At 36.8% G+C, this 27,714-nt stretch overlaps 1 protein-coding gene across 4 annotated transcripts in view; it reads right to left on the reverse strand.

The window, feature by feature from the left end:
- The window catches only part of ADGRB3 (adhesion G protein-coupled receptor B3), a 711,244-nt gene that overhangs the window by 321,494 nt on the left and 362,036 nt on the right, over positions 1-27,714 (reverse strand). For all 4 annotated transcript variants that reach the window (XM_078055165.1, XM_078055166.1, XM_078055167.1 and 1 more), the window contains 2 exons: positions 21,573-21,641; positions 18,184-18,292 (listed from right to left, as the gene is read on the reverse strand). In XM_078055165.1, coding sequence (XP_077911291.1) covers positions 18,184-18,292; positions 21,573-21,641 — 178 coding nt within the window. The remainder of the gene's footprint in view (positions 1-18,183; positions 18,293-21,572; positions 21,642-27,714) is intronic.

Consider the following 27,714-nt stretch of genomic DNA (forward strand, 5'->3'; position numbering starts at 1 on the left):
GTTAAACTGAATGTCTTCAGAAATCTTTTTTTAAAGATTTTTATTTATTTATTTGAGAGACAGAGACTGAGAGAGAGAGCACATGAGAGGGGGGAGGGTCGGGAGGGTCAGAGGGAGAAGCAGACTCCCTGCCGAGCAGGGAGCCCGATGCGGGACTTGGTCCAGGGATTCGATCCAGGGACTCCAGGATCTGAGCTGAAGGCAGTTGCTTAACCACTGAGCCACCCAGGTGCCCTCTTCAGAAATCTTAAATGTAGCATATCTGAAGCTTAACTCTTGATTTCTACTCATCCTTCATCTAAATATGCTTTCCGCATGCAGTCCTCCCCATACCCTCCTTCCCCCAAGACAGAAAACAGGAAGTTATCCTTGACATGACCATATACTCATCCCCAAGATCTCATTCATCACTGTGCTTACTATTTCTCTTCCAAAACCCACCTTAAAGTTGTTTTTTTATCTCCATTTTGACTGCTACACAATATTCCATCAAATCTTTAAATAAAAACCCACTATATTCATTGCTTCCATTCTTGTGCCTTTCCTATGCACTTTCCACACTACAGTGAGAGGATTTTTGAAGCAGAGTTGAATCATGTCACTCCCCAGTGAGTTCCTGTTACACTTGCATAAGATACAAAATTCTCCCCAGGGTCTCCATGACCTGGTCCTTGACTTCCTCTTCGACGTTAGCTCATGACTTTTCCCATTTATAAATGTTCTCCAGTCATACGTGTTCTTTCATTTCATATCAACCCCTCCTTTGGTTAATGCTTATTCAACATCAGGTCTTAGCTTGAATGCCAAGAAGAACTTCCTAGCACTGAGCAACCACTGCCCCCATATCTAAGTGAGAAATCTTGGTTAGTCTCTCTTCATATCATTTACCACAATTTAAATATGTCTATGAATTTATTTATTTATCTATATGCATTCTGGTTTTAAAAGTTGTTTTTCCTTCTATTTTCCCTTATACAATAATACAAATTATATATTCATTTGTTCATCTAGTAAGTTTTATATTTAAAAACTTAGTATCTTCCCCATCAGAATGTAACCTCTATAAGGACAACGACCAGGCATATTTAGCTCATCTTTTTGTGCCCAGAAGATAATTGGTACTTCGCAGTCACTAAATAAAGATCGATTTAATATAATGAAAGAAGAAATGAAGAGCGAAAGACTAATTTTAACTGGAGGGAGGGAACTGGGCAAGGTTCAGCACATGACTCTAAGATAATGTAAATAAGAACAGAGAGGTGATTTCAAGTTGTTCATAGAAATTCAGCCACTTCTGGGGTACCTGGGTGGCTCAGTCAGTTGAGCATCCAACCCTTGGTTTCGGCTCAGGTCATGATCTCAGGGTCATGAGACGGAACTCCCTGTGGGGTTCTCTTATCAGAGGGGAGTCTTCTTGAGATTCTCCCCTTCTCCCTCTGCCCCTCCCCCACTCATGCATGCTCATGAGTGTGCTCTCTCTCTCTTTCTCATATAAATAAATAAACCTAAAAAAAGAGAGAGAGAGAGAGAAATTCAGCCACTTCACCTTATCAAAAAGAAACCATGGGCCTTATGCCTTTTTCAAAATAGGGAGAAGTGAAGTTAGACATGTGTGCCTTACCAAATGTAATTTTTTAAAGAAAAAGCAGGGACAAATAGCAGTAACAAGAGACCATCTCCTGAGCAGTTAAATACCAGCAATATTGTGTTACGTCACTTGGCTCCACAACATACTCTGAACCAAGTACAATCAATCTCATTTTGCAGACTAGTTTTGGATTCTTATGTTGCAAAAACACTCTTTGGTCCTCATGGCGTTATAGTGAAGATTCATGAGTTTATAGTCAGAATATAACAAACTAAAGAATGACTGATGGAAAAAAAGTAACATGAGCTCTATACTTGTGAACCTCACTTCTTTCTCGTCAAGGTCAGAAAACGTTTTTGGTCTTTGGATCTTCAAACCAAAAAACAAAAACAAAAAACAAAAATATCCCCAAGCAAACAATAATTTACTCTTCCTCTCCACACACATGCATGCACAAACACATAAACACACACACACTGCAATTAAATTGAGTACTCTATTTCATTATAACTTATATGTAGTTCAAAAAGGCATACCAATCAATTATAGTTTTCTTTCACTTATGTTGTCTAAATTATACTTATATTTACTTATATTTTTCACTAAGCAATTAATATTTAAAAAGTAAATATTCCATATTTCTAATATGCTATGATATTTTTGAAATATTATGTATTTTTAGAATAAATTTTAAAGATGGTAGAGGTTACCCCCTTTATTAAGAATATTATTATATTTTAGGGAAATTTTTTTTAAAAAAGGAAAGAGTTAGGGAAAGTTAAAGATAATTGGGTAATGAGTTTGGGGAAAGTAAAAGGAGACTACCTAGAAAAAAAGGGAGACAGGGATGAATGCTCCTAAATAACCAGGCAGAATCTTCGAAAAGAGGAAGGTTCATATTCCAAAAAGTAATAAAGTAGCCCAAATGAGTATTGAAGTTAATTATTAAAACATTTTGTAGTGACAAAGAAAATGTTTCAGTATCTTAGTCTCAATTATATCCCTCTATATTCCTACTGCATTTTAGAGCCTTATTTCAATGTATCAGGCTGTGATTTCAGAATATAGATGGATATATAATCTATTATCCAATATAAATCATTCCCTTATGAACTATTTAGTCCCTACAACTATAATATTCTATTTTGTAGTTATCAGCTAAGACTTGAATAAAATATTGTCCAGTATATAAAGTTATATACGCTTCAAAGCTTGTTATTATTGGATATTAATTCAGTTTAACTTTTATTAAAAAAAATCTTCACATTTTGATGTAACTTAAAAACAAGACAAAACAAAAACAAAAACACTACTTTCCCCCCAAACCCAGAGTATAAATTTTAATAGTATCTGAAACAAATGCATTTCAGGTTCAAACACTAATAATTTTTTTTTTAAGATTTTATTTATTTATTTATTTATTTGACAAAGATTGACACAGCCAGAGAGGGAACACAAGCAGGGGGAGTGGGAGAAGAAGAAGCAGGCTTCCCGCAGAACAGGGAGCCTGATGCAAGGCTCGATCCCAGGACCCTGGGATCCTGACCTGAGCCGAAGGCAGACGCTTAACGACTGAACCACCCAGGCCCCCCTTAACACTAATAAATATTTTAGAACATACACACACAACCATATTCACTCACACCTGCTCTCTCATATTCATATGTCACAAACCAAAACAGAAGATCAAATTAAAGAAAACACATTAAACTAGCCACATAAGTAATTATATTTCTGAAGTTAAAACTCTTCACATGAAAAATGTAAGTAGGTAACATAAAGCAGAAAAATATTTTTGACTGTTGAGAAGACATTATTTAAAGACAAAAGAGGCTAATTCACTTATGAATTCAGAGGGTATAGTTATGCTACAGAATTATCTGATGCATCTATAGTGATAATTGATAGAATTTCATAGACTACAGGAGATACATGTTAAGGAGTGGAAATTATAAAATTAAAGCAGAAAAGATTCTCTGTGTTAATCATTCAGAGAATGAGGATCTGACTAATGACTAATAAAAACAAGGAAGACAAGAGGAGCTCCTTAAGATGGCAAAGTGTAAATACCATTGAAATGTTTGGGGCTCATAGAGTCGTTATGCTACAAAAGACAATCGGTAACAAACTCATTTTAAAATAGACAAAGCACAAATAGTTTTCTAGATTTAATTATATTATCTGCCTAGGAGTCTGGGATCCTGGTCTGCTTTGTGAAATAAACAATAAGTGTACTATTGAGGTTAGCAAAAACAAACAGAAACTCAGGGTATTAAATTTAGATAAGAACTTTCGCAGTTCCCTGGAGGAACAGACTGGCTACTGGTGACGGAGTTGCATGACCACACATCCAGTCAGGAGCAGAGCCCATATTTGACCCTGTATTTGTCCACTACCAATTACTGAGGGTCTAGTACATGCCAGTTGCTAAATATATATAATCTTTAATCAATAATAATACTTTAGGGAAGATATTATTATCTATACCTTAGAAAGGAGCCAACTGAGGGATTTAGAAATGAAATAACTTGCAGAAGGTCAGCTTGTTGAGGTATAGTCAAGGTTTGCAGCCAAATCTAGCTCCAAAGGTCAGCATGTTTTCCCAGATACTAAATGGCATCCCTGCTAGCATTGACATAACGAGCACCAGTCTTTAATCTGAGTCATATTTTTCAGTTGTCAAATTCAGATGAGAACTTATTTATTTGGAATTTAGCAAAAGAAGCAATGGAGAAGAGGAATAATTTAGCATAGAATTCTTGGAATAACCAAATAAAATAAGACTTTTGAAAAGGTGAAGCCATAAAAATAGAAAAAAAATTAAAATCTGTTAAAAGGGAATCAGTGCTGAGCGACATAAGTCAATCAGAGAAAGACATGTATCTTATGATCTCACTGATATGAGGAATTCTTAATCTCAGGAAACAAACTGAGGGTTGCTGGAGTGGTGGGGGGTGGGAGGGATGGGGTGGCTGGGTGATAGACACTGGGGAGGGTATGTGCTATGGTGAGCGCTGTGAATTGTGTAAGACTGTTGAATCACAGACCTGTACCTCTGAAACAAATAATACATTATATGTTAAAAAAAAAAAAAAGAAGAAGAAGATAGCAGGAAGGGAAAAATGAAGGGGGGGGGAATCGGAGGGGGAGAGAAACCATGAGAGACGATGGACTCTGAGAAACAAACTGAGGGTTCTAGAGGGGAGGGGTTGGGGGGATGGGCTAGCCTGGTGATGGGCATTAAAGAGGGCACGTGCTGAATGAAGCACTGGGTGTTATACGCAAACAATGAATCATGGAACACTACATCAAAAACTAATGATGTAGTGTATGGTGATTAACAAAACATAATAAAAAAAAAGAGAATCAGTGTCTCTTTTCACTGGTTATTGTTACAGAGGCAGACCACTATTGCTACAGAGACAGTTAAAATGAATTGTTTCCGTATTCACACAAACTCACGGCAACTCCCGTCTAATTCACTGGAAAGAAGGCAAGCAGAACGGTAATTTTAGTAATTTCAAATCCTTACATAAACCAATAGAGATCAGAGGTATTATAATAGTCAAATTTTGTTTGCAGTTGGCTTTAGATTTTATGTTTCTATTCTGGCCTCTAAGTGTCTACCAGATCCTGAAGGAATTAACCTCTAAGAGAAGAAGGCAGGTACACTGGGAAGACCTATCATTCCAACATGCTTTAGATACAATGTCTCGAGGGAACTAGGGAGTCATGTGGCCCTTATGCTAATTCCATCTCTAAAAGCCTTCCCCTAGTTGGAGTCCTCTTCCTCTTCTGGATCTCTTGAATGGAGGCAAAGCACTGATCCCTTTATGCAAAACTCCTCTTCACAGCTTCCATAGGGCACAGAAGCCATGAGCAACTTCTTTGCAAAAACTCATGTTCTTTGGGGTGCCTGGGTGGTTCAGTCAGTTAAGTGTCCCACTCTTGATTTTGGCCCAGGTCGTGATCTCAGAATTGTGAGATTGAGCCCTCCATCAGGCTCCACACTCACCGTCGACTTTGCTTAGGATTCTCTCTCTCAGTCTCCCTCTCCCTGCTGCGTTCTCTCTCTCTCTCAAAATAATAAATAAAATCTTAAAAAAAAACCCCACAACAATCCATGTTCTTTATAGAGAATAATTAAAGAAAACTCAACCCCAAAATGGTATTAGATTTATGTGTCAACATGTGAGAAACCTGTGAATTCTGTCTATATTCTCACCAGAAATTTTGAAGTTTTGAAATTCTGTTTCTCCATTCAGGACAACTTTCACAAGCCATGTTCAAGATGTACTACTAAAGCATGTATCTTCACTATCTGTGTTACATGCATTTCATCCTTTAGGCTGTGAACTCTTTCTCACAGGTATACATAGCTAGGGGAGGAGTCAACGTTTCCTCCACTTTTCCTATTCATGTCCCAGTGTTGCTGAGAATTCCTATGCATTCTATGTTGTACATTCCCAACTGAAATTCGTGTGACTTCATTAGTTTTCCTCGGACCACGAACATTTTCCCAGTAAATATAAAATCCAAAAGAAATAATAGGCTTTAGAGCCAAAGATTTGGTCTTTATCTTGACATTCTCCACTAGACAGTTACTGAAGGAACGGAGACTGAATGAGTAACAAGTTCACAAAATTTTCATTGGCTAGGAAATGTTATAAAAGGTTCATTAAAGGTAATCAGGTATTCTTTAAAAATGTGTAATTGGCCAGAAAACAATTTTGAAATTCCTAATAAAGTAAATATATGTATCAAAAATATCACTACAAAAGAAAATAAAGGTCAGAAGTCATTTTACCTTGACCTAAAAATACAGACTACATGAGTAAGATTTCCCGAGTCATATCAAAACCACAGTGAAGTTCTTTATATAACAGAAGTAGTTTAGAGTGTGGCTGGCTGAACAAGATAATGAAACAAATCTTTAACTTTCAATTACTAAGATGCAAAGGGATAAAAATGCATTGACTCTGAATGGGAAGCAGTGATGTAGGACAAATTGTGTGGGTGCCCTTAACACCGTGGCAGCAAGGTTGTTAGGAGTAAATAGTATCATGAATATTTGTGAAGGTGTTAATTTGGGAAATGCTGTATAATTAATATAAGGGATACCTTACCAAATTTTTTTTTTGAAAGCCTAAGGAATAAAAGAAAAAGCAAAGACATTTTCCTATACATTGTACTCAAATGGTACTTCTGAAAAGAGTTCCTTAGAATAATAGCCCATTTGACACTAGGGAATTTTCATTAAAATATACACTCAAATAATGTATATGTAAGGAAGTAGGAAAAAAGGCCTTCTAAGGTAGCAAAATGTAGACTCTAGTCTTTCTTAACTGTATTTAAGCTAGGATAAGAAGCAAAAGCTGTTAAAGATCTGGAGACCAAATGAGAAATTCATAGGAGGGAAGTAGTTAGAATGAGAGTAAAGAATTGGCATAATACAGGAATAATGGAGGAAAAGTTTAGGGCATCTGGGTTACTTGAAATGAGAAATAATGGCTATTAACAATGTGTTCTAGTTTAAGTTTTTTAGGGACAGGAATCATTATTTAATGACTACATGAATAATTGTGTCCTTGAATAGGCTGTATAAAACAGATTAGATAAGCCTAAAAATATTATGTAACTATTTTCACTCCAGTTACCTTCCAAAAGAACACAGGCCTACTGATTATTTGAAATACCATAATATGATGCATATTTTCTGCTTAAGGTCCAGGTTGTAACCATGATACTAGTACTACTACAAATAACATTTTTTAAGCTGGAGAGATAAAGGTGCTTTGCAGAGACATTTCCAACTTAGATACTTTAATGTATTTTTTATTAAAGACACATTTTTATTAAAAAAATACAAAATAGTTTAGAGCTGACAGTTGATGGCTGGACTTGGTTGACCCCTAAATATTTTTCTATTCTTGAGCTTCCATGACTTTATAAATAGAAGACACACTAAAATGATAGGGAGAGTAGAATTTATTTCATTTGTTAACTGGCAGCTCAATCTGAGTTAGAGCTTTAAAAACTCATTTTAAGGAACAATTTCATTCTAGCTTTTTTCCAGGGATTCAGATGGTAGAATGATGACAGAAGGCTGATGGCTTCACAGTATAAAATTTCTTATATTGTAGGAGCAAGGATGTCTGCTGGACTCAAAAACAAGAATATATAAAACATAAACAGCATGGTGACTATAGTTAACAATACTGTATTATACATTTAAAAGTTGCTAAGAGGGGCACCTGGGTGGTTCAGTCAGTTAAGCACCCGCCTTCAGCTCAAGTCATGATCCCAGGGTCCTAGGATCAAGCTCTACGTTGGGCTCTCTGCTCAGTGGGGAGTCTGCTTCTCTCTCTTCCTCTGCTCCTCCCTCTTGCTCTGTGTCTCTCTCTTGCTATCTCTCAAATAAATTTAAAAAAAATCTTTAAAAAAATAAAAGTTGCTAAGAGAGTAGATCTTTTTAAAAAAATATTTATTTATTTATTTATTTATTTATTTATTTATTTATTTATTTATGAGAGAGAGAGATTGCTAGTGGGGGAGAGGAATGGGAGAGACAGAGGAAGAGAGAGAAAATCTCAAGCAGTCTCCACATTCAGCACAGAGCCCAATGCAGGGCTCCATCCCACGACCCTGAGATCATGACCTGAGCCGAATTTAAGAGTCAGACTCTCAACTGACTGAGCCACCCAGGTACATCATAACGGAGAAGATCTTAAAAGTTCTCATTGTAAGAAAAGTAATTGTATCTAAGTGTGGTAATGAATGTTAACTAAACTTACTATGTTATCATTTCCCAATATACACAAATATCAAATCATTATGTTGTATACCTAAAACTAATACAATGTTATATGTCCATTACACCTTAATAAAAATTTTAAAAAGAATAAGAAAAGAAAATTAAATAAACTAAGACAAGCTTGCTTTGGATCCTAAACTTTAGAGACATTTAAACGTTTGCCAAAGTAAGTTTTTGACTTTTCTTTTTAGGATACAGATTTAGACATAAATCTGTCTTATTTTTGTAGTTGAGTTCTTGGAAATGTACTGGAGACATTTTCTTGAGCCCTCTCTTCCTTTCACATCCTGTTTCTAACCATTAGTAAACTCTGTAAGATCAAGCTTTAAAATGTCTCCAGCATCTAACCTCTTCTCACTCTTTCCACTGGCATCTGGTCTAAACCAATGAGCTTTCTCCTCTGGACCAATGTAATAAATACCCAACCAGTGTCTTTATAGCCAGTCCTACCCCCACTATGGCCTGTTAGTTTCCACTCCACACTCAGAATGGTTCTTTTAGGACATAAATCAGATTAGGTCATGTTTCTGCCCACACCTTTCAATGGTTTTGCATCTCATTCAGACCTATAGTCATATACCTTCCACAGGCTGGCTCCCCACTCCCTTTCTGATTTCATTTCTCCCCCCATCTCCCCTAGAACCACCCTCAGCCACTTCACCACCACCTCCTTTAGCCTCTACTCTATCAGGCACACGGATGCCTCAAGACCCTTATACTTACTGTTCTTTCTGCTTGAAATGTTCTGTCCCCACATATCACTGTGCCTCATGCTCTCAAGGCATTCAGGTCTATACTGAAATATCACTACTTTATGGGGCACCTGGTTAAGCGTCTGCCTTTGGCTCAGGTTATGATCTCAGGGTCCTGGGATCAAGCCTCACTTCAGGCTCCCTACTCAGCAGAGAGTCTGCTTCTCCTTCTCCCTCTGTCTCTCCCCCTGCTTGCGCTCTCTTTCTCAAATGAATAAATAAAATCTTAAAAAAAGAAAAAAAGAAATATTACTACTTTGATCAGAGGTCTTCCATGGCTATCCAGCTTAAAATGACTCTTTCATCTTCATGCTCTATCCCCTTACCATGATGGATTGCTTTATTTCTTTTCATATCACTTATAACCATTGGACATGTTAGATGATGCTTGTTTGACATCTGTCTCTGCTATAAAACATGAGTTCCATGAGAGCAAGAATGTTGTCTTATTTGTTCCCTGAGAAATTCTCAGAACGTAGAACAGAACATGGCACATATTTATTGAATAAATGTGTAAGGCCTCTTAAAGCCGAATAAATCCATAGACCATTATCAATCTATTATAATGACACTAGGTAGCACCTAAAATAGAGTTCTCAGCTGGGTGGAAGAGAGCCCCCGAGTAGTATGTCTTGCTTGCCACTAGAGGGGTTGGATATAGCCTTTGTCAGTAACCTCCCCCTTCCAGTGCTCTGGAATAAGAAAATCATAGGAAATATTATGAGATAATTTCTATTAAATGAGAAGTAATCAAAGAATTCATAGTGCTGCATACCATTCCAAATCATAGTTTAAAACTATGCTTGAACTATTTATTTTCTCAACCATTTAAAAAAAAAGAGAAAAGAAAAAAAATAAAAAAACAGGTATTTTTAGTTTTCCTCTGTGATCTACATAAAGACACACCACTTGTTTCACGTGTCTAGCAAGAAAGAGCAGTAGAGAGCCAGAAAGAGGAAGTAGAATCTGACACTTTCAGACTCAAGTCTAGCAGACTGAACCAATGTCACGTGCTACAGATAAACAAAAAAGGACAGTAAATTGTGTATTCCTCAGGCTTGATGTCATCTGACTACAAGTGTTTGATTTTTAAAGAAAGAAAGTTAAACAAGTGATGGAGATGTATGAACCACAAAACTAAGCAGTGACGGAAAGGAAAATAAGCCTAGAAAAGAGAAGCCACTTTATTTTATAATTATATCATCAGATTGAAGGTTGGTTTCTCAATTGAAGAACAAGATATTCTACCAAAGAAATGATTACATTTACCAGTGAGTATAAGAAATAACATAGATGTGATGTTGATGAGACAGCATTGTGGAGAGAAAAGAGACGTCAGAATTGTATTATGCCATTCTTCAGATTGAATTTGGGTTCAATTTCAGAAAATATCAAGTATGAATGTTCATTCTGAAAAGCCCGGTATTTTGTATTTCTAAACCAAGAATAGACAGTGATATTTAGCTTGGCAAAGAAAAATGTCTTAACTTTAATGTTTCCAAGACACTAGCCTTATTGGATTACTGGGGAAGAACGGAAACTATATTTTCCAGAATCATATCTCTTAGGGCTTATACATAGGGACAACTTTTGAAATTCCTTATAGCTTATAATTATAACATTCTGTATTTTGAGATATTATTAGTCTAAAAAATATTCCCTTTTTATCTGATATTGTCAACTTTGAATACTCCCTAAGGAACAGTTGTGAGACAGTAGTTAGTGGGTATATCAACATTCATCTCTGCAACTAAATCCTTGGAGATAATTGTATCAAAATGCCAAGGGTGTAATCCATAGAACGCAGCTAAAGAGTTCAGAAATTAAATCCTGTTCATCGTGTCTGCACTTTTCCTGGAGAAATTTTAAGTTACATCATCAGCAATCACCTAAGATTTTTCTTAAGTCTTAGCAACTCTGATCTTTATTAGCAAGTGATATTAGCTAGAGTATTCATTTTGAAATATTCTTTCTCCCCTAGTAATTACATGTCACTGATCTTATTCTGCCCTGTTTTGGGATTCTTTATGCCTACTACCTCTGATTATTCTTACTCTGACACCTGCCATGTCTTTATGTTTTTTTTTCCCCTCAACATGGATTTTTATTCTATAACTTATATAAACCTTCATCTAGAATAACATCTAAATTTTATTTGAACACAAAGTATATTTCTTAATCTGGTTTATTACTGTACCTAGAGATCTCTTCATAGCCATACATACAGAAACTTTAATTGATATTTAATTGACACAAAACATTATATTAATTTCAGGTACATAACATAATTATTTGGTATTTATATACTGTGAAATGACCACTACAATAAATCTAGTTAACATCCATCACCACATGTATTTACAATTTTTTGTTTTTAATAAGGGCATCACCTTACACCTTTTCTTTCTTATTACTGTCCTGATAGTTGAAAAAAATCTTTTATGGCTTCAATGATCACTTAGTTATTCAGTTGATTGTCACATATATATGATAAATTTGACTTCTCTACTAAAGCCCCAGACCACGTTTCATTTTTTCACTTGAGGGTTACACTTATATCTAAACATTAATATGTGAAAGACACTCTCAAATGTTTGTTGAATAAATATAATCGCAATTACTCCTTTCTTTCTGACACCTTAAGTTATGAAATATTATCATTTCTGCCTCAGACCTCAAATTCATAACCATGATTTGGTTTCTATTCTTTCTACTACTAACTCAAGTCTTCCTTATCTCCTTCATGAATTGTAAAAGGCCTTCCAGTTTCCATGTTTAAAGCCTTTCTCAAAAAGAAAATTCTATTTCTGCTCTAACATGATCTCTTACCAAGCACAGCTCTCATCAGGTCAAGCTTTGGTACCTCCCTGTTGTCTTCAGAATTCAGAACCATCCTATACCATGTCTCAGCATGCTTCTCCAATTTTATTTAATTTTTCTTTACTTCTTTATTTCTGTACATATGTGTTTTTATCAAAATAAACCACTTATCCACTAAGTGCAATCTCAACTTTGACAACTCTATACTGTTTCTGCTAATAGACTGGAATGTTTTTTTCCCTAATGTTCTGGAATGTAAGCATCTCCTTGCCACTCATTCTCCTCATGTTGAACTGTCAACAATCCAGTCATCCTTCAAAATCTAAACTAAATGCTTCTTTCTTTGAGAAGTTTTCTAGATCCTTAACACAGAACAACATCTCTTGTAAGGAATCTCTGTGCATTTGGTTTATATGACACATACCAAAGTGTACTTTATTTATTAACGTAATTCTTTTGTCCTCAATGAGGCTGCAATTCCCTTGTAAGCCAGAAGATTAGTCATTTATCTTAATGACTTGAATAACAGGAAAGGATTTGCTTATAGTAAGATATAATTTTCTTTTGATTTTAATTGAGCAGAGTCAGTGAGCTAGCAACATGTAACACATCACTATCTTTCCTGAATTCAGTTTGATGAATACAATTCAAGTTCTACGTCCGAAACTAAAACAATTAACTTCTAAACAGTCTATTCTTACCAACAAATAAATATAAATGCTACTTGAAGTTACTGTGGAAAATTGGTGACTAAAAGCATAATAAAAACTATCAAACACTTTGCTAAAGGGATAGACAAATCTTTAGAACAATGGAAATCTATGCCCATACCGCATGGCAATACCATGAGAGCATGGAAGATCTCATACATTCCAGTCTGCCTTTGGAATGGCAAACCACTGGGCCTCAAATAATGTACTTTTTTCCCCTTTCAGTGCTTAACCTTCTTTGCTTTATGTTACTGCCTCTAAAAAATCTTATCATTTCTGAATCATAAGTCTAATTGTTATTCTTTGATTCTAGTTTATACTGTAATAAACATAAAAATGGCAAAAGAATGAAGAGTTTTAAGAAAGATAGTGGTTAGCAAAACACAGGGGACCTGAAGGCTAAAATATGGGAGGAGATTTAATTTGGCAATCGGGAGTTTCCAGAAAGCTTTTCCAAGAGGAGTTTCAGGGAAGTGATGAGGGAAACACTGGGCTGCAAGGGATTGAAGATAAAATGTTTACAGAGAAAGAACAGAAAATAAGTTTAAACAACTCTTCAAAGAATATTTTTGTTGAAGAAAAACAACTTTAACTCATATTAAATAATATTAAGATATAGTCCCCCTTGAACTAATTGATAACAATAATATTTAAAAAAATACATTGACTAATTCACATCTTTTACTAAAACAAAAACCACTTACCTATACAGCATATTTAGAACATTTAGAATACAATTTTGCAATAAACTGAGACATATTGCGAATTGGAATCTCTCTATACCATATCAATTTTTCATGTTCATTCATTTATTCAGTAATTATATAAGCTACTTAGTGTTTAGTCTTTTGTAAGTGCTCATTTTCATTTATTATAATTATCATGTCTATTTTTAACGTCATATTCATATGTGAATATGAAAAATAAGTATTCTATTTATGCCCAATTATTTTATAAATGCATTAGCTTGTTTAATGTCTTTATTCATAGAATATTTTTCTCAAGCTTTGTGTTAACTTTTTTAAGACCATAAGTCTTTTGAGAAACTGATCAAAGCTATGGACCTGCGCCCTCCAAAAATGAACATACACGCGTTTATACCAAAACATTCACAGCTTTTTAGCATATAATAGCATTTCATTTATTACAAGCTGATGCAGGTAGGGACATTTTTCAGAAAAAAGAAACTTCAAAACTTTTCATTTCAACTAATTCTGAAGAAAATCTTTCTAAGATATGTCACTCATTTTCTTGCCATCTTAATCAGATTATAGGCACTTTTATCTTGATGAATAGAGGCCATGGTTTTAGACATAAATTATGATCCTAAGAGTTAGAACTCATGTTCTTAAAGGTGAGGCATGAGTTGGTTGTTTCTACAGTAGGGGCTTCATACTCGGCTATATTCTTTCAGTATAGCTTTTTATTGTTTCAACATTTCAACTATTATATTTGCTATATATGTGTTTCTAACAGCACTATCTCTGCTTCCAACTCATTCTCTCTAAACCAGGAACCAGAAAACAGAAATGCTGAAATTATATTTAAAGTTGAAATAAAATAGACTATCAGCAAGGTTCTGAGACTCTCTTATTACACTCCATGGTCTTTATGATATTTATTTTTGGCTATTCAACTCTGTCTTTCTTCAGGAGCTTATCTATACCCCAGAAAAGTGAGGTGGCAATGCATGTAGGCTTTATGAAAAAAAAAAAAAATTAATCTCTTTAAGAGACATGATGATCTCTTGTGGTTCTTTAAGTAGTTTTAATCCAACACACCCTGAAGAAAATGGCTATAAAGAATAAGCAACCTTTCTTAGTTACCTAGTCTATTTATTATTCATAAGCTGTGTGTACATGTGTGTTTAAATGTATGCACACATGAGCGTGTGTGTGTGTGTGTGTGTTTATGCTCAGTATAATGAGCTTAATGTTGAGTAATTAATATTTGTACTCAGGATGTAAGACAAATGAGTGACAACTCACACATTTCACAATTTGCTACTGTAAATTATCCTCTGTGTGTGTCCTTGTCCAAAAGCTTTGGAAATATCGGACAAAACAGTATAATGGATGTTTTATATACATTAGCATCAAATTGTATAACATGAAGAATATGAATATAACCGGTAAAACATTATTTCAGGGTGTATCTGTGAGGATATTACTGGCGATCAATGTTTGAAGCAGTAGACCGAGTAAAGAAGATCTCCCTTACTGGTGCAGGCAGGCATCTCCTGAGAGCTGAATAGAACACAAAGGCAAAGGGTGGATTTGCTCTCTCCTTGAGCTGGGGCATCCATCTCCTGCCCTCAGACATTGGTGCTCCTGTTTCTAAGACCCTCAGGTTTGGACTGGAACTACATTATCAGCTTTCCTGGCCTCCAGCTTGCAGACAGCAGATGGTGGGTCTTCTCAGCCTCCATAATTGCATGAGCCAATATCCCCAAAATAAATATCTTCCTATATACCTACTTATATCTTATGGGTTCTGTTTCTCTGGAGAACCTAACTAATATATGGATACACTTTGGAAAAGTCCAAAATATTATCGAGAATAACCTTCTTCTAGTCATTAAACTATAATAAGTCAGTCTCTGGGCTAGTATTGGAAGGAAATCAACAATAAAAACGATCTCTTTTAGGCTGTATAATAATGTTCGGGATATTTATTCACAGAATATAACCTTTTTAAAAACCACAATTAGTTATACATAAGTGATCAGAAGTGATCAAATCACACTGTCCTTACACAAGACTGAAGATAGTATAGGACAATATTGGCTTTATCTGCAGTACTAAATTGCTTTGAGTTACTATATTTAATATACTTCTTAAAGTTTAGAGATGATAAAGGAAGTAGGCTAACCTTGAAAACAGAATCTTAATGCAAAAAATACACAAAGGTTTCAAATACATAATTTTGGCAAGTCAAAAGAAAGGTAAAGAGTAATAAATGTTCATAATTTATGGAATTTTCATAGTAAATTATACTAGACTATAGAGGATTTCATATACTGTTATCCAAACCGTGTACTTAAGTCTAAATTTAAGCTTACTAGACTCTGAGATTGGCATTCCTTTTGTTACAGTTTTTTCCAAACTAAACAAATGCCATGTATCAATCTTTTTTTCTTTTTTTAAGAATTTTTTTATTATTTATTTATTTGAGAGAGTGCATGCAGGGGAGGGGAGAGGGGCAGAGGGAGAGGTAGAGAGAGGCTTAAGCAGACTCCGCACTGAACATGGAGCCACATGTGGGGCTCAATCTCATGATCCTGAGATCACGACCTGAGCAGAAACCAGGAGTTGGATGCTCAACCGACTGCACCACTCTGGTGCCCCTCAATCTGATACTTTTACTTAGCAATGACTTTTAGAATTAGATGTTAACATTTACAAAAAAGAATTAAAGAAACAATACCTCTGTGTGTTTCCCCCTTAGTTTTTCTTGGAAATTACTTTGTGAATGGACTCATCTGGCACAGCAGCCTTCGTGGGTCCTCCTCACCACAGAAGTCATAAAGCCCTTCAGAGAGTGGTTCCAGCTTCAATGACCAGTATCCCCAGAATCTCTCTAGGTTTTTCCTTCCCTGTGCCAGATAACTCATAGCCCAATATACTATCGCTTTTCCTACAGAGTTGATCTTTCCTCTCTTTGCCTAGCCACTTCTGGAATGCACATTTAATTTGGATATTCTCTGATTTCTGAATTTATTCTTCAACAAAGATACTATTTTTGGTCCCCATTTCTTCTCATCACTCAATGCTTAGAGCAAGGGACAGTTCACTCCATTCCTGAACCAGCACAAGCTGCTAAACACCCACTCAGAGGGAAAGTCTGGGCCCTCAAACTGACTCAGAAGGTGGATTAAAACATAAATCTAGGGGTGCCTGGGTGGCTCAGTTGGTTGAGCGACTGCCTTCAGCTCAGGTCATGATCCTGGAGTCCCGGGATCGAGTCCCACATCGGGCTCCCTGCTCAGCAGGGAGTCTGCTTCTCCCTCTGACCCTCCCCCCTCTCATGTGCTCTCTCTCTCTCTCATTCTCTCTCTCAAATAAATAAATAAAATCTTAAAAAAAAAAACCTTTTTAAAAAACAACAACAACAACAACAACAAAAAAACATAAATCTAACTGAAAGGACTTATGCTGCATGAAGATGGTATATTGGCATGGAAATGTCCCCATTTAAGGACTGCATCGCATAGGTCTTCCCCAACTAAAGAATATTACCAGCAATTAGTTATTATCCATTACAATTTGAGGTCATGCTGATGGAAGATATCTTAGGATCACATGAGTCCCTATAGGACTAAAATATCTTCAGAAGACACCAAGTGTAAACTGAACCAACAAAAGCCTTAATCATACATACATACATATATATGTATATATATATACATATATATAATATTATATTATATATTATATGTTTGTGTGTTCTGTACTAGTTGAACTCCCCTAGTTAATCACTCCACCAAGTTAGGTATCTTCCTAATCCAGAAACTAAAGCTTAAACATGCCGTGAATAAGAATCTGAGGCAACCTATGTTTATTTAAACACATTATTATCTATAGTTCAGTGGTCTTTAGATGAAGACTACTAAAGCATGACAAATGACAGAAAATCTTAATCATAGCAAAATTATGAGAGGAAACTTTTAAAGAAATGAAGAAACTGTAAACCTGTATCAACTCAATGCATATACTATTTAAAAGACTATTTCTTTGTTCTTGCCATGTCTTTTACTACAAAGAGTAATCTGCCATTTGGTTAACATTAGCGTTGTTGGCTCAGTGACACTGTGAAAGTATGCATAGGTTTCGCTTCTCTGTGTAATTCCTCCCTATTAGAGACAATTATTAATTATTATTGATGCGCTCTGGCAATACACAATCCACTACAGAGGGACGGGAGAGATCCACTGTGCCTGGCAGTCACTCAGGAAAACTGCTGTGGCAGCAAGGGCACCATGACCCTTACAGGTATCCTGAAACCTGTACAACCCGTGCTGATTCAGCTCATCCCTGGGACACCTAACAACAACAAAAAGTAACTTGGCATCCTCATGAACAATGTATGGAAGATTATGAAGACTCATTTTTTAAAAAAACACACAAGAATATATATTATATATTTTCAACATTAGGTCAGATACCAATGAACATTTGGCAAATGGAAAAAGCAGTACATATTCTCCTCTACATGTGCATGTGCAAATATAGACGAGATAAAGACTCCAGGAATCCATGCAAGTGTGTGTGTGTGTGTGTGTGTGTGTGTGTGTGAGTATAATGTATACGTGAGTGTGTGAGTATAATGTACATGTGATTCGGCCTATCTAAAAATCAGACACTAAGTATCCATAATACATTACTTACATATACCCGAAGATATGAGCAATGGGTATTATACTTAAAATATATGGCGCAGATACTTGCAATTTTTTTTTTAAATTTCAGTAAGATTTGGGGAAAAAATCCTATTTCTTACCTACATTTCCAGTCATTAAGTATGAATTCTGAAAGTCCATCATCCCCATTCCAACAATGTGTATAAAATCTTCAATCACCTGCATTAACTCTATTGAGCCAGGATAAATCTACAAAAAGAAGCAAAGATTAGAAGGAATAAAAGTCTATATCATGGAATATATCACTGGAATAACAAAAACTACATAATGAGGTCACAGATGAGCTCTGATTTATTTGAAGAAATTTCTGCAATTGGCAGCAGTTGTATTTTTGAAACACTAGTTGAGAATGATACCAGGTGTCACAGGGCAAGAACTTTGAAAGTGATATGATGCAGTGATTAATCCTCCATAAATCTAAGGAAACTAAAAATATCTAGCAGATTGTATACTTAGAAATTACCCGTCTTTACTTTTGATGGGATCCTTTCCCCACTTAAATATAACATAGAACAAACACTGACATTTGGGGACTTTTCACATTTTTTACTTAGCATCTATATGATGGCCACTGAAAGAAAAAAAAAAATTTATTGCCATCATGAAGATATTTACAAACTATTAAGTTCACTGCAAAGTAACTTTTGTACCTTGGGAGAAACATTTACTTCTACAACTGTAATAGCTCCTGAATGAATAATAATGCTCACAGTAATTTCAGGATCATGCCAACAGTTTTAGTGCGGGTGCTTCACAGGTACACATACATAGCAAACCCAACACCACGCCACCTCACACGCTGCACACCGAGGAGTCCTTGCTTAAAGACAACCGGATTCAGGCATAGTGTGTGGGAAGTGAAGGTCATTTAGAAGGTCATATGAATGTTACTCTGTGTCACCCATAATGCTTATACAGTCAGCCTGCATTAGATAACCACAGTAGAGCAAAACGTCTTGAAGTTAGGTTCATTTCTTTTAGCCATTCAGCACGATCACCCCTTGAAGCCATGAAAAAATTAAGTGGATTAGAATTGTAGTGGTTTTGTCTTTACAAAGGCTGGTGCAGGAGGGGAAGAGACAGTCTGATTAGCAGAAGTATACAGTCAGAGCTGGAAGGGGATCGGAGTAAGAGGGAGACACGTTGGGCAGGGCAAATAGCAGGTGCGGTGTGTAAAGTTTACAGAAGATTTTGGCTGTGCCCCGCTAAAATTCAGACACTGAGGATGCATCATATAGGTACGTGTATTTGAAGGCATGAACAATTGACTATTACACTTAGAAATGTGTAGCATGGGTACTTGTACATTTTTTAATTTGGGGAAAATCCGGGAAGAAATGTTATTTCTTACCTAGTTTCCAATCATTAAATATGAATTCTGAGAGTTCATCGTCATTATCATTCCAAAAATCTGCATGAAATTTCCATCAGTTTCAAGCTTTCTGCTACTACTGTATTTTTTCTGCGGTTTTTGTGTAGGTGTATATGAGTACGTGTCGTGCAAGGGAAAATACAAATTAAAAATAAGAGGCTTAATTCTCCCTGCTGAAAATGAGAGACTCCCTCTCCCAGCCCCACATCCTTCATCCTTTGTTCTTAGGGCATTTACTTTTGAAAAATAATAATTGTTAAGTTCTTTGTCTCTTTGAAATGTATGTAAATCTTTTTAAAAAGCTAAATAGACTCTTACAGGGAAGACCCAGGGATGTTTTTCAGAGAGAGAGAGAGACAGAGGTGATAACAAGGAAGACAGGACCTCTATCTCTCCGTTTCTATGGGAGGGGAGGAGCGTTAACTTTCAGCAGACACTTGCTCTAAGTTGCAAAACTACCTTCATGAAGATAGAAAAAGCTTATTTTTTTTTCCTTTGGATAAAGCCAGTTAACTAACAAGCGGTCACCCCATTACCAGGTGAATTTAAGATGAACTATGTGCGGCAAATGGAGTTCACCCTTTGTGCCACAAACCTGGAGACTCATTTACCATGTAGCTGCTTTTATAACAATACCTTTTAGTAAAAGCTACAAAACAGTTGTTGTTGTTGTTTTTTAACTTCAAGTAGTTATCTTTATTTGTTTCTAATCCAGTAGTTATCTTTAAAAAGGCATTAAGGATTATCACTACTAAAAAATATTTAAAAGATAAGAATATAGCTAACTCAAAATCACAAGTAGATAGATGGATTAGGGATTCAGGATTTTCCATTGACGAGAAGTTGTACACCACTCACTGTTTGTTCAAGTTGGGACCTCACAGTAAATAATGCCATCTGATGAACTGCAGTCTTCTTTTAAAAAGGGGTATTATACATTTGCTCTAAATATATCCATAATTAATAGTCTCCTGCATTCTGGAAAGATGTGCTTAGCCTCTGCAGCTGTATTCTAGGGAAAGAAATCATTTCCTTCCAGTGAGTGAATGAGGCTCTCCTCTAGAAGAAAGCCAAGGACAAATACATAATTCAAGCTAGCAGAAAAAGATAGATTCAGGGTCTTACACTGAGGACTGATCTTTTTTCTTGCTATGGCCAGAAGCACAGAATTTGTACCTGATAATGAGGTAGACCCACACTGGACTATTTTTAGAGCCCCTATCATAACAGGAATAAAAGGGCATGCTTCGCTCCTGAAGACCAAGAACATGATTATAAGAGGAGAAAGGGATAGATGGTTCATTTGAACCTCAGAAAATATTCTTATTTTCAAGATTGCATTGTTTTCTCGGAATTAGCAAGGGTCAAGCAGAAAATTTAAAGAATTTTAATACACAGTTAAATTAAATTTCCACAGGATTTTTAAAAACATGCTTATTCTCCCTTTCTTAACCTCTAACCCACTTTTTCTGTAATTTGGAAAAAAAAAGTGTTATTAACCATACATATGTCAGTACAGCACAAATGGCAGTGAAAGGTATTTTACAACAATAATTGAACCAGTAAGACCACTTGCTACACTGATCGTGCATAGCAGAAAGAGAAAAAAAAAAAGCAGAATTCAAATTTTCTTATGAGAACTCATTTTTACAACTCTTGGCTTTGAATCCAAATGCACATCTGCATATCTGATCCAGATTATACATAGTGTTGTAGTAAATGCAAATGATTTTACTTGTTATTACCCCACAGTTCGGTTTGTAATATATGTTTTTGGATTTGCTGTTTCTCCCATAGTCTGTAGGCAGGAAAGAAACTGGTTGGTAAGGCACATAGTTACTATGTATTGATACCTCAAAGTTAGGAATGACTTAAACCAGTTCAGTTTTTCCCACATTTATAATAACATTCAGTCCATTGACTGTTAGGATAAAAGAGATCACTTATTTTCTCTAAAATTAGTAAAATGTAATCTAGGATGACTTTTAGAAGTCTCCTTTTATGTTCTTGGGATAGCAAGCCATTAATTTCTTCACATATTTTTTAAGCTTTCCGTAGCCGATTTCATTTTAAGCTTTGAAACAGCTCCGGCCTTACCTGTTGTGCATCCTCCCATTTTTCCTTGTTTTCTTCGTCTAGAAGGTTGCTAACTATTTGAAAGAAGTTCTGCAAATTAAATCGGATAAAAGATTCAATGTTACAGGAGGGAATATACTTTTCAAAAACATCCATTTGAACTGATTGTGTGGTAAGAGTCTAAACACTTTGCCATATTGCTTTATGATCCTAACATATTATTCTAGAAGATCTCTGAGGGCCCTTTCTCAGCACCATACTTCTGGGATTTCTCTATAACTTCACATATACACCTCAGAAGACATCAGAATAGGGAAAATACTTATGTTTACTTACAATTGTATCTTCCATTGTAGTCTCTGTATTGTATTCTGTCATGCTATCACCAAATTATTCCTCACAAATAAGTTTTCTTCCTTCAGTAGTGAAAATCCTTTGTGTATGTCTAATTACAAGTTATCCAGTAATTGTGAACCATGATAGCTAGTTATAGTGCTGTTCTGAAGAACAATGGAGTGAAGACACAGACTGTGGGTAAGGCTGAGGCATGTTACAGGCCTCCTCAGTTGGATCCTGGGTCTGCGCTTCCCGGCTGCTTTTAATTTTTACAACTACCTCTTGCAAAGATGACATGGGATTTTCCGAGTACCTGGCATAGAGCACATGGCTAAGTGCTCAATAAATCCTAGTTATTTCAAATAATTATTCTTTATTCTGCCTTTTGCCAGCAAGCCAAAATGGAAGAATGAATAGACACAGTAGCATGTTCCTATTCAAGGGCCAAATCCTCGTCATCACCCTTGTGGCCTAACTGCTGAAGACCTACTGGCTTGACTTTAGCCTAGCAGAACCCCCAGTGAGTCTTTGGTTTTCCCTTTCTGTGCAGACAGGCGGGTTTGGGCACTCATACATAGGCAGAGACTCAGTTCAGTTCATCTGCATTAGTACCCATTTCACACACGAGGGATCTTGACCAGAGAGAGACCTTCTTGTCCTCCCACACTACACTGTGTCTTCAAAACACAGGAGCCAGGAGAAGAAGATCAGATGCCTGTTGAAAACGAACAATGACTTGGGGTCACAGGCGACCTAAGAAGTGCAAAGTGAAGCCACGACATTTATCTTAAGCTACATGGACAGCGGTCCCTCCGTTGTGTCCCACAGCCCATCTCTTCTGCTTGGTTTGTATGTAACTTAGCAGGAGCACTGCCTCATACTGATACATCAGCTCAGGACAAGACCCCCTCGAGGGGGAAATAATCGCAATTTTTTAGCCTCATCAGCCTTCCTCCCTAGCCAGCTTTTCAAAGAAGGTCTTTATTCAAATTCCAAATAAAGTCACCTGCATGTTTTTAGAAGAAAAACAAAGCTGCTTCACTTCCTCTTCTCTTGTGCTTTGAAGCTGTGAGTATCTATATTTAATTGCCCTATTTGTGCTATTTATTTTAATAGTTCCTGGTAATCACATGGTTGGAACATGTTTCAAGTCATAACCTCTGTAAAAGTTACAGAATATTTTATGCGACTCTTTAAAAAACTGCAAGTCTGTTTTAGACCTGTTTTCAATTCGTTTAACCTTTTTGTACTGCCAGCCATTTTTTTCCACTTAAAATTTCCTGGTTGGAGTGATAACATTTTAAGGGCTTAGTCCATTGAGCTGTAACTCTACCTATGGGCAGAAAGAATTAACCTTCAGAGTTCTCCAATTGCCTATGGCTGGTTAACTCAGTAGGGGACATGCTGCTAATGAGGCAAAAGTTGCACATTTCATCCCTGAACATGCCAGTTAGCTGTGCTGAGGTCCACGACCACACTCTGCATCCTAACCCCTGCCAGCTTTCATACAAATGCATGCCACTGCTAACAAGAGACACCAAGAGAATGGGAAGCAATCTGTGCAAATGCATCTCCATTTCTAAGAAAACATTTCACAAAGCATGTTTTACTGATAGTGGGTCAGTGACTCTGTGCTGTACATGAAGGCCAGAGAGCACACAATTCCTTGATCAAAGTGATAGATTCAGAGTTCAATTTTTTTTTCTTAAAGTGCCAAAGGGCATATACAAAAAACACAAATTACTAAAATATACATTCAACTAGGCAAACAGAGAGTGTAAGAAATGTTTTTGTATCACCTTCCACGGCAATGAGACGGACTTTATTAATCAGGTTGGAAAAGTGGTACAGAGTAAAGTTCTCCTATCTCCCTATCAATTGGATTGGGAATGATCTGCCATGAGATCAAGCAGGGCACAGTGAGCTAAGCCTGAAAATCCAAAGAGGGGGAGGCGGGGCACTTACGGGGAGACTGTCTTTCTTATTCCTCAGTGTATCCTCAGTACACACAAATGCCTTGTCCTTGGCATGTATTTAATAGAGTCCTCACTTAAAGGAAATAATGAAGTCACACAGCCACTACACGTCAGGCTCTCGAACAAAACTCAAGCATCATTCCTTTGAGTGGACCCTGCTCTCATCTCTCTATCAATTCACTTTGACATTTGCTCAAAGATCAGATTGAGAAAAGAGTAGAATCAAACAGAACAGTATTTTTTGAGAAGGGGACATATAACATTTTAGGCCACTTGACTGAATTTTTGAGGAAAGTATGAAGCAACTTCCCTGGCAGATGCACTGCTCACTGGCATTCTTCAGGAACTCTGCTCATTCCGGCAAGATCTCTCTTTTGGTGACTTATGGGTCAGGTCACTTATGTCAGCCCCTGAGTTGCGACTGACAGTAGGTTTTTGTTTTGTTTTGTTTTTATCAGCCCTGATCTCTATGGCCTAGACTGTTCTGAAAAATTAAGTGTCCTTGGCCAAATCTGAGTTTGGAGCTTGAACGGGGCAGACCTGGTTTAAAATTGTCCCCAACATTCATTAGCTGTGTGGTTCCAGGCTAATGTTGCCCACCTCTGCCTTCCTTCTCTAATCAATAAGATAGAAATGATAGATACTAGCTGCCTGCCAGAGCCATTGTGAAGCTTGGAGCTAATTCTTAGCACAGAATCTGACACGTGGTAAGTGCTCAATATATGGCGGCTTTATGATTTTATTCCCTCTGTGTTATCTTTTTTATGACCAGTGGCGTGATGTGTATTTGTGGCCACATGACGGTGAATCTGCACCTATCAGGCTGCAATAGACTTTCACAACCTGGGGTGTTCTCTCCTTCTCTTTTATAGCCTCTTCCTCTCCAAGCAGTATGTGGAGCACAGAACTTATTCACCACTAACTTCAGGGCCTATCATTTGTCCACGAGAAAACTCTCGTTCCTAAGAAATGTACTCTGCTGGAAGGGTTTTCAGTGTTGTTATTATTGGACACCTATTATGTGAGAGGCATTGTGCAAACGTTTGTTGGACACATAGGTTGGGGGGCATGACTCTTCACTTATTCTTTGCGGGAAGTATTATGAAAATCAATGCAGTAAATGTCTGTTTTAAAGAGAAGCCATAAATGTTTCTGCCACATTCATAGTGCAAGTCTTAGATTTGGCCACATGAGACTAAAAGGCCACTCTATTTTATGGAAAGTGGTAACTAATTGTTTGTTTTACATCTGATTGGCTTCTGCTTGACAAATTTCTCATGTACTCTATAAAATTTTCTATAAATATACTGAAGCATATCTGAGCATTTAGATTTTGCTGAAGTCCTTGTGGGAAGAGAGCTGTAGATGAAGCTAGTGATTTGAGATATCTGAGCTCTGGGAAATGTGTTCTCCTCCTCTTAACCCATCAGCAAAATGCTGGGCACTGAAAGACAAAGACAAGCCCTAAGGAATAGATTTAATAACATAGAACTGAAAGTTTTAAGGATTCATGATGGTCTTAAGGAATCATGTTTCTGACTAGAAACACAGGAGGACCATAAAAAGGCATAAAGGCTAAACAAGGAGTCAGGGACAAGTCATTAAGATAAGGATGCACAGAACAGGATAGGCCATTGACTCCCCAATCTAGAGAGCAGTTGATAGCTGCAAGGCCATGCATGATCTAGTCCCTTCTTATTGCTCCAACTCTGCCTTAAGCTATCCTGCCCCACAGTCTCTATATTGCAGGTTCTTTAGACTTCTTCATGCATCCCAAACTCTTTCCTGCTTAGCCTTTGGACCTATATAATGCTGTTCCATTTCTCTGACTACTCTACTTCCTGTTCTTTACTTGAATAACTCTTTCTTGTCCTTCATGTCTACATTTATATGCAATTTCCTCAAGAGGGCCTTATCAGATCATCACCACCACCCTAAGTTTTCAGGGTCAGCATACTTTTTTCCTGATTTTAATCAGTGAACATTTTTATTTTTCATTTACCAATATCTTCATCATTCAAAATTAATAAAAATTCCATGGACAAAGGGAACTGTCAGTTCATACATGTAATCAACCATAAAAATATGATGTAAAGGAAGTGGGTATATAAGGGGCCCTTGTTCTCTGTCCTGATAGTCAGTTTTCCCCAATACAAGGTGAATAAGTATGCATCCTTGGCTCCACCCCATCTTTATATCCTGCATGAGCAACTCAACAAAACTACCATGCATTGACCCAAGGATGAACAACTGCACTTCACCTTAACATAAAAGAGAGGATAGTAATGCAGGCAGCCATCCAACTGTATAGCACCCACTTAAAAGGTGACAAACATGTTGACTTGTAGTTGCATTGTGTAGTCTTCTTTTCAAGTGTATCACCATTTTTAATTATAATGTACTTGTATGATGATCAGTTCAGGGCTTTTCCCTTCACCAGCTTATAATCTAGTTGGGATTATTTCACTCTTATGCCCTAGTGTACAGCATAAGGCAAGGAAAATGTAAATACTCAAATATTTCAAAATGATTAACTGCATGGCTTCTCTGTATAAGACAATGGGCTAGGCATTGAAAGAATTAAAAAAAAAAAAAAAATCAACAAATGGTCCCCACCTAATTTTCTACCTCCTTTCCAAATCAACACCTTCCTCTGCCATATATCAATGCCAGCAAGTTCTTCACTATGTCCAGGGAAGGAGATATGACACTTACTTTTACAGGTAAGAAGACTGGTTATCTTGAATGCATATGGAATCAAACCCTTCTTATTTAAAATGGTATACTGACGTCTTAGGACCATCCTAAGCACAGACACATACTTTTGAGAAGTTGTAGGGCCTAATTAATGGATGGGAAGCAGCTGTGGATAGTTGACCCTGATCCTCAGTTTTAAATCCAGCGACGACCAATGAAAAGGCCTGCTCTTCCAAAAATACAGTTTACTCTTTGGCAAACACAGCAAACCCTCCCAGCCCTACAACCACCACTATCCCACCCCTGGCAGAATGCATATGGTCATAGAAATGCTGCTTTGTTCAGCAAAAGAACAGCATAAAGAAAGTTATAAAAATATAACCCAGGCAGCAAAGCATAGTGGGCTTTGGCAAGGAAGAAGACTGGGGAAGGGTCATCAGTAGGTAAGTATTTCAATAGCTCAAAAGAACAATCACAAAGACCTAAAGGACAACAGTGGATTTGAGAATGGAAAGGGGAGGGAAGACATGGAAAATATTTGAGAAGCATGAATGTATCTACTTATTTATTTACTGAACACCTACTAAATGCCTGGCAGTGTTGTAAGTGCTGCGAATACCATAGTGAACAAGGCACATGAGGGTTCCTACTCTCATGGAGCTTACACTGTTATGGGTACTGGAAAGCAATAAATAAGTAAATAAGATGATTTCAGGGGGTGATACAAAAATAACACAGTTTATGGGAATAGAGAGTGACTGGGTTGGGGAGGGGTGTGTGCATGCTTATGCGAGACTGCTTTGGGTTGAATGTTCAGCAGGAAACATTTTTCCAATGAGGTGACATTTGAGCATAGAACAGAGTGGTAAGAAGGAGGCAGCCGTGGGAAGACCTGAGGAAGAGAGTTCCAGGAAAAATGAGAAGAGAAATTACAACTTCCTAGGGTAGAGGGGACAGTATGGACAAGTTTTTTTTTTTTTTTTTTTTTTTTAAAGATTTTGTTTATTTGACAGAGAGAGAGACAGCCAGAGAGGGAACACAAGCAGGGGGAGTGGGAGAGGGAGAAGCAGGCTTCCCGCAGAGCAGGGAGCCTGATGTGGGGCTCGATCCAGGACCCTGGGATCATGACCTGAGCCGAAGGCAGATGCTTAACG

This window comes from Halichoerus grypus, chromosome 9 (assembly GCF_964656455.1).
Source record: "Halichoerus grypus chromosome 9, mHalGry1.hap1.1, whole genome shotgun sequence".
NCBI lineage: Eukaryota > Metazoa > Chordata > Mammalia > Carnivora > Phocidae > Halichoerus > Halichoerus grypus.